We start from the raw sequence: 8,124 nt of genomic DNA on the forward strand, positions 1-8,124 counted from the left end.
ATACTGCTCGTCATACGTGAGATGCAGGTCGAACTGCTGGACGTTAGACAAGAGCGCCTCAAAATAACCACAGGCAGTAACATAAAGGCAGAACAAGATGTTTGCGCTTTAGAATCATTAATCAACAGAGGTGATGCAAAAAAGAGGAAATAATCAAGTAGTACAGAAGCTATTGTAAACTACTAATATGACACGTCAGCCCCTAGCTAACGGGTCTGACCCTTTAGCCGAGCGGTTAATGACGTCGCCTTGTGGTGCAGTACATCCCGTATCGAATCCCGCACCGGGCAAGAAAATAACCGGTTACATTGGTGGCAGCGGTGGGATCCGGAAGTGTGCAGATCCTCAGAAGTCTCTTCGGAGCGCGGGAATAACAAAGCGCGAGGGCGCGCTTCCGGGGAGGGTGACGACTGTAAAGTACTAATAAGACACGTTAGCCCCTAGCTAACGTATCTAACCTTTTAGCCGAGCGGTTAGTGATGTCGCCTTGTGGCGCAGTACACCCCGTATCGAATCCCGCACCGGGCAGGAAAATAACCGGATACGCTATATTAAAAGCTTTCGAATACTGAATATCTACCAGTTGCCATGTTTTTATAAACTGATTGCAAATTTTATAACGCTGGTAGATACAGAATGATTTCAAACACGTTTTATGCTGAAATAATAAAACATTGTCAGGATTAGGAGTGATAAAAGTATTTTGAGAAATTGTAAGGTCATTTGTTAATGGAAAAGCTATCTGGAGTTTTGCCCCACTTTCTGTGAATGAATATATGCTGCGGCTTCTCATTCACAAAGTTGTTAACTACAGGAAGGAAGAAGGAAGGAGGTGGATTATTCACCATGGGGAAAAAAACAACAGCGCCTGTAGTCTGACTCATTCACATCTATGGAGCGGCCAAGTTACTCAACCCGCTTTATTTCAAGAGGACAGCATGGTACCCAAAACCAGATCTTAAAAATAAATGCAGTCATGTTGTGTCACCTATTCCATAGGTCACCAGCTGAACAGAGCACATGTCTGTAACCGCAGCTCGTGTCCTGCTCAGGTCACTGACAACTTACAAAAGTACTGCAGGCAGCATGCCATGTTCACGTCTGTCAAACCCCACACCACATCTTTGCATCCACTGTATTCTGATGTAAAATGACCTATTTTCACAAGGAGAGAAAAGGCCCACAGGAAATGAATGCATCCAAAACGAGAAAGTCAACCACAGCCAACCGTTTCTTTTGTTCAAAAGAGTCACAGCTCCTGATGGGACGCTTTGTTTGTTTTTGTTGTTTTTTAAAGGGGCCCACAGCTCCTGATATTGAATAATTTCCTGCTGACAGCTGTCCTACTGAGACATAGCCTCAGTCAGTAATGGTGTAAGCATCCCAGCATGAATAGTTACCCAATTAGAATTTCAATTATTGAGATTTGGCATTATATTTTCCCCTCACTTGATCTCACGACTTCCTTCTGCACACGTTTTGCCATCTGACTCATCCGATTCCTCGGAAGGATGCACTCAAAATTGACAGAGGCGGAAACACCGTTATTGAATCTCATCTGCCACATCTTCACCGATTGATACCACTGATGTCTCCTTGACCATCATATAACGTGCCAGGTATCCATTGTCTCGACATTAGCAGGGAAATCAAGACATTCGATTTGTATGTATTATCGCTTTTTATGCCTTGGATCTTTTGTTGGAAAAAAAAACATCCACTGCTGACCAAAAGTGGCTTGAAATATTGCTTGTCTAATAAAGGACTTTATTTACTATGTTGGATAATTACATCATCTAATAAGAACACCTAACCTTTGTTGTATTTTAGAGATTAAATTGAATAAGATTATACTTTTCCATCTTTGGCCTCACCCAAGAGGCAAAGGGTGTTGGTCCAGAAAGCAATACAAGGCTTATGTAAGAATTAATAAAAGTTTTATCACAATCACATCTTAATGGTGTGCAAAGTAAAAATGTTAACAATCACTACAAGACTGGTTATTTCTGCAGTTAAAGGCCATTTTAGGACACTATTAGACCTGCTGGATCAAAATTACTGTTCCCCAATGTAGTTTCCATTCAACTACATTATTCACTGAGGCTGAGCATGATTTTATCAATTTTTAATGGCCACAAATACAGATTTTATTTAAATGGATGTGATTGGAGCACAAACATACTTGGATAGACAAACCGAAAACATTCCACTGTAAATGTTAATGGGCCATGTAAAAAACAACTGATATCCAGAAGAAAGAAAAATGACTGGGCGAACAAAAAGGACTGGACAAGTGTTTGATGTAGACCCAAGACTAAAACTGTCAGTCCTGAGAGAATACCCAGAAGGCCAGACACAGCGGAAAAAGTCAAAAGCCAAAGCAGGATCTCTGGGACAAAGACAAATCATGTCCGTGTTTAATACGTGTCCTGCCGCCAGTTACTCTGTTCAATTTCATGGCACAATCCTTCCCAGGAACCTCAAAATAAAAGAACTGGTTCAAAGTTTCAAGTCCCCAAGTTGAAAAAGCAAGACGTAAAACAAAGTAAAATTTTATTAAAATGTTATATTACATAAGCGGGCCACAGATGTTTTTTTCTTCCATTTCCCGAGCATACAAACGCTGCTGACATGTGTCAACAGAATTTTATTCACAAACAAGTCATGTTGCACTTGGAATTGACTGGCAAGATAGCACATTGTTGCGGCCAACATAAATAATTATTTGGATGAAAAGAGAAAAAAAAAATCACAGCTGAAGACAAATAGGACTTGAAAAACAAATCTCGATATCCATCCTAAACAGCAGATATGACAAAACAAGCAGCACAATCTCCTTTTTGATTCAACACTATATATTCAAAGTAAAAGGAAACTGAAGGAGTAATAGACTCGATTTTTTTTCTTGTTTTCTATTAATTTCACAGGGACAAACCTTGGATTAGGAGGAAAAGTAGGTTAAGAAACATCTGGATTTCCAAAATTATTACCCCCACCAACAACCAAGTTCAAACCATTGATTTGTAAACGCACTGTTGTACTCATCTTGCTGAAGAAAGAGAATGAGAAAGAGCTGCTTGTCAGATGTAGTCAAGAGGGTTAAACCTTCAGACCGATGCAGATGAAGATGTACGTATACAGCAGACATCTAGGAAGTCATATATGCACATCACATATCGTTCTGAACATTTGATGACGTTCACCCTCACCTGAACAAAGCCCCAACAGACAGACTGTTTTTCGAGCTAAATTTAGGGCAGTGGGAAGTCCATTCTGAAACAACAGCTTAAAATGAAGGGAGAAACCTGCATTGACCGTTTGCATTGTTCAAGAATCATAAGGGTCTTTAGTGTCCCTGAAAACAAAACCAGCCTTTGGGCTTAGCCTCTACATATGTAAGCACAAGGATATAAGGCTGGATTGATGGAAGTAGTGTGACAAAAGCCAACCTAGCCTGTTGAAGGCTAAAAGAAGCTAACTACCATGTTGCTTACATCGATCCAATCCTATCGGATGGAGAAAGGTGCAGTGTTTTTGCAGGGCCAAGAAGAGCTTGGTTTGGCATCCAGGGTGGGACTCCAGTGTTTGCAGACATTTATGCCTCCACTCCCTCTAGCTCTGGGGGCATGGGGGATTTAGGGTGTTTGCTCTCAAAGTGTTGCTTGAAGGTTTTAGGGTCGGGCATCTGGGACTGATGGAAGGAAACATAGAGCACATCATTAGAACATTCTGGACCATAAGGTTTACTAAATGTTTCAATTGAGCCCATAAAGATTTTCTTATGTATTAACAGCAAAAACTGAAGGCCTCTGCCAGGTTGTATATCCTGACTAAGTGATAGATAATGACCAAAGCTGATCTTTACGATGGAGCCCATAATCCAAGAAAGCTATGATAAACGTCTCTTCACTGGACTGAATGGTTGTTCATTGTGCTTGCCTAAAGCAACTGATTGCTGAGCATGACAGAATTATCAAGTTGTCCAGAGTGACAGAGTTACATGGTTCCACACTCGTGTGGGGGTATGAAATGTGGCTCAAGTCTCCAGACATTCTAAAGAGGCCGTGTATCTTATAATCACCACTCCATCTTTGAAAGATAGCGATCACCATCATCCACAATAAAATGTTACATTAGATAAAATTCTCCTTTCTACACTTGGCCAAACCGGGCGTTTATGTTCACAGAGTGGAATACGGCATGTGACAGAGGTGGGCTCAGCTGACAGTAGCCTGAACATAATAAAGGTTGTGACAAAACTTCTGCTTCAAGCATATCAACAATTTTCTGCACCCTTTCACGACTGACAATATCATAGGGGGGGGGGGGTGCGTGCGTGTGTGTGTGTGTGTGGGGGGGGGTCAATTCTTAGATGCATCGAGATTCTCTCATAAGATTATTGAATTTTCTGCATCGAGACATAATCGGAAATTTAAAGCTCAGTTCTTGACTGTGCTGTACGCTCTCTTACGGCTGCCGCTGAACCAAGTGGATAGTCAAACACAACGGATGTAAAACATGTGCGTCGTGTGTACGTTCTAAGCTAGGCTACTTCTTCAGTACTGGCGAGGATGGCTGAGCGCGAACAACCGAAGTTGGATACAATCCGAGCGGCACCCTCTGGCTTAAAAGCCAGCGTATGGAAGCATTTTGGATTCTATGAAGTTGAAGGGAAAAGGGACCTGGACAAGAGCCACACTGTATGCAAGTTGTGTCTAGCTAAAATAAAAATATTTTGGGAACACAACAAACATGAGAAACCATATTTCACATTGCCAACCGGAGAGCAATAGAAGAAGTGATATCAAAGCTTCCACTGAACTCCGAAAGGGCGAAGCGAATCACAAAGTCGATCGCAACTTTTATTGCCAATGATTTGCGCCCCTACTCGGTCATTGAGAAGGAGGGCTTTCGCGCTATGCTGCACACTTCAGAGCCGAGATACAACATCCCATCTCGAATTTTTTTCACCAACACAGCGATAACCACACCACAATGAAACCAAACCCAAAGTCATGGTATCACTGAGGAAAGCGTGTAGGATAGCAATAACATGCGATGCGTGCGCAACCATTGCTACAGAATCTTATGTCACCGTAACGGCGCACTTTATTACTGATGACTAGTAGCTCATGTCTCACGTGCAGGGGATATAGTTACTGCACAGCTGAGCACACTTACACCAGAGCATGTAGACCAACTCCTGTTCTTAAACAAAAAATTACACATTCCAGCATTCACCAGCTAAGCCCATTTGCTATGTTGCACTTCCTTGCATTTCCGTGATTTCAGTGTGGCCTATTATTTGATTTTCTCCATTATTTATTGTTTTACCACATATTCCACAGAAAGCATTAGTTTTGTATGAGAGCAGGTACAGAATTCTATGTTGTTTTTGTATGAAAGCTGTTCTTGATTTTAATATACAGCAAAATGTTTTGTTTTGGTTTTTTTTTTGTCTGAGGGATTCTGTACTCATTGCCCATAACAGGAGGATTTTGGTTGAAGTCTTTATTATTTATTTGTGAATGAGGGCAGCTTTTTATGTTATTAAGTGATTACGGAAGTCTTGCTGAAGCCCGTGTTAATTTACAACAAGGATGCTGCTACAGGCACGCTTCGGATTCTTTTCTCGTTGGTTCTTTGCAATGCTGGGAAACATGACCCTTCAGTTGACACATCTCTTCTATTTGTTACTGTACTAATAAAAAATAATGGAAGTAAGTTCATCTGTTTATTTTAATTATGGGTCACTACAAATATGCTGCTTTAAAAGTAGCAAGTAGTCACACAGTGAGAAAAAATAAATCATGTACAGGAATAAAAAATGTTGATGCATCAATAATCATTTTATAATCGCAACGTAGCCCTCTGAATTGGAATCGAATCGTGAGGTGCCTAGTGATTCCCAGCCCCACAATATCATGTCTCAGTTGTAGACATATCTTCGAACCAGTTAACAAAAAAAGGAAAGAAAAAAAATTGAAAAAAGAAAAAGCATTTTGTTATCGTGTGTTGGTCAGCCTAGGCTTTGTACTTACCCTACAGACAGAACAGGTGAACACAAGAGCGGCTTTGGCTGCTGTCTTCTGGTCATGGCCCTTAGCCTTCTTCATCTCTGCCTGCTTCTTGGCATTCTTCTGCTGGGACTGGATCTTCTGGTGCCCACGTGCCATGCTGGCCAGTTGATCAAAGATGACGACAAGGTATTCAAAGTTTGCCTTTATGTAGCAACTGCACAGAAGTTAATCACTAATCACCTATTCCCACATGTCCATGATTTATGTTTGTGAACAGAACAGTTACTGGTGCAGTAACTATCCTTTACATTCAACAATCAGCCATTAAGGGCTGTCACTAGATCTAACAGGTTTCCTGGATAAAACCCAGAATATAGTGTGATAAGGATGCCGACACCTGATTTAAGCAGCTCAGCTCTGGTCAGGCAAAGTAAACAAGATAAGGCTCAATTCGCCACCCATTCTGGGTAAGACTGATGCCCCCAACGAAACAAAATCAACACCTGCAAAAGCAGTCTGCACAAGAAAATCTTATCTAACTGGTTGTAGTGGTTAGGCAGCTCGTTTCATTACTTGATGTTTACATTTGAAACAGTGGACAGAGATAAAACAGCTGTAATTCAAATAGGTGGGTAAACTAGGACGTTCAGCCAGTGATCATCATTGGGACACCGACAATATGGGCAATATTTTCAGAGAAACGTTAACTTACGTAATTTTCAATCAAACTACACCATTCTCTTTAACTTACATCACTCTGATGTAAATTAAAGGTGGGTTAACTATCAATAATAGGTGGGTAAACTGTGTTTAGGTCTGTTTAGCCTGAAACTACACACCTCCCTAGGGAGCGACAATACGCTGAGGATCTAGAATAAAACACAGTTTTCAAGAGCCAGCGTCTTCATTTAAATCTCAGTGGTCGGCTGGATGGTTGTGAGCCATCAATAGCCGTTTCCCAGGTCTTGAGTATGCAGCTGGAGCCATCTACCTATGCATTGCTTTCTCAACATGAAACGAGGCGCTTTACCCGACATACTCACTCGTCGTGTCAACGGTGGCCAACTACTGCGTCCACTAATAAGCCTTGTAAATTAATCAAAACCCAAGACAACGACCCCCGGATGATCGCAGGTGGCAAACAAGCCCCGCCACGTGAAAACGAAGACAGGCGAGGGGGGGGGGGGGACGCTTGCTAGCGTTTGACAGAAATAGACCATGCTGTCACTCAGTAAGCCATTAGTCTGCTGCTAACGAGTCGGCCACCCGCAAAAAACCCTCGTTTAATCCGGAAAACCGGGCGCAAACAGCAATGTCTGCTGCTCCCCACAGCTCCGCTTCTAGTCAGTACACGGCGCAGACCGGAATACAGCAGCAGCCGGTCCAGTCTGCCGGGGGCACGGAGGCTGGCGACGGCAAGCGGGCGGTCAGCTGTGCCGGGACTACAGCGACGCTAGCCTGCTAGCTTAGCCGGCTAACCATATGGAGGAGATTTTCCGTCGACCCCAGGCTTTTTACTTGGTCGTTTTCTGCGGTAATGCTTGGTTAATCAAAAATGGATTTAAAAAAAAAAAACAACCCCCTGACAGCGCTTACCTTCCTCTGCGAAGAGAGTTAATGTGCGGCTTGCTTTGTTTGACGCCCCGAACACAAGTGCGGCAGCTGTGCCCGAGCTCGACTCTCGCGCAGGAGACCCGTGCTGTGTTCGGAGGGCTGCTTTCAAATCGGTGGATTCGGGACTCGGTGTTGTGACGTTACGTCCGGGGGCGGCGCTGTACACGCAGCGGAACCCGAGGCGTCTTCGTCGCCATAGGGTCTGCAGCTGCGACGCCCAAAGGAGCTTTTCTATTTCTATTTTCAGGGGGGGGGGCGGAATCTGAGGCCATGAATTTCGTTTTTATATATAACTTTGTTAAAAGAAACACTCAACGGTAGGAAAAGTGCTCAACAAATAAGGGGCAAAATAATCCAGTGATTCAAGTAAATTCTTTATATAGATAGACATAGATGGCGCCCCCCCCGGAAACCATCAACGGTGTAGATAAAAGTGCTCAACAAATAAGGGGCAAAATAATCCAGTGATTCAAGTAAATTCTTTATATAG

General features: G+C 42.7%; 1 protein-coding gene across 1 annotated transcript; it reads right to left on the reverse strand.

Annotated features, from left to right (window-relative positions):
- Positions 1-1,751: 1,751 nt before the first annotated feature.
- Positions 1,752-7,756, reverse strand: znf706 (zinc finger protein 706). The gene is made up of 3 exons (XM_056298429.1): positions 7,617-7,756; positions 6,042-6,177; positions 1,752-3,691 (listed from the first exon to the last, which is right to left on the reverse strand). The coding sequence occupies exons 2-3, from the start codon at positions 6,174-6,176 to the stop codon at positions 3,596-3,598; spliced, it is 231 nt and encodes a 76-aa protein (XP_056154404.1). The 5' UTR covers position 6,177; positions 7,617-7,756; the 3' UTR covers positions 1,752-3,595.
- Between the last annotated feature and the right edge of the window lie 368 nt (positions 7,757-8,124).

Source organism: Lampris incognitus, chromosome 18 (genome assembly GCF_029633865.1).
Source record: "Lampris incognitus isolate fLamInc1 chromosome 18, fLamInc1.hap2, whole genome shotgun sequence".
Taxonomy (NCBI): Eukaryota; Metazoa; Chordata; class Actinopteri; order Lampriformes; family Lampridae; genus Lampris; species Lampris incognitus.

What these genes read in the sequence shown, in the direction of transcription:
- znf706 (XM_056298429.1), bottom strand. Translation starts at nt 6,176, where the DNA reads ATGGCACGTGGGCACCAGAAGATCCAGTCCCAGCAGAAGAATGCCAAG. An exon ending in TCACCTGTTCTGTCTGTAGG is followed by an intron (nt 3,692 to 6,041) that starts GTAAGTACAAAG and finishes TCCTTCCATCAG; the next exon opens with TCCCAGATGCCCGACCCTAA.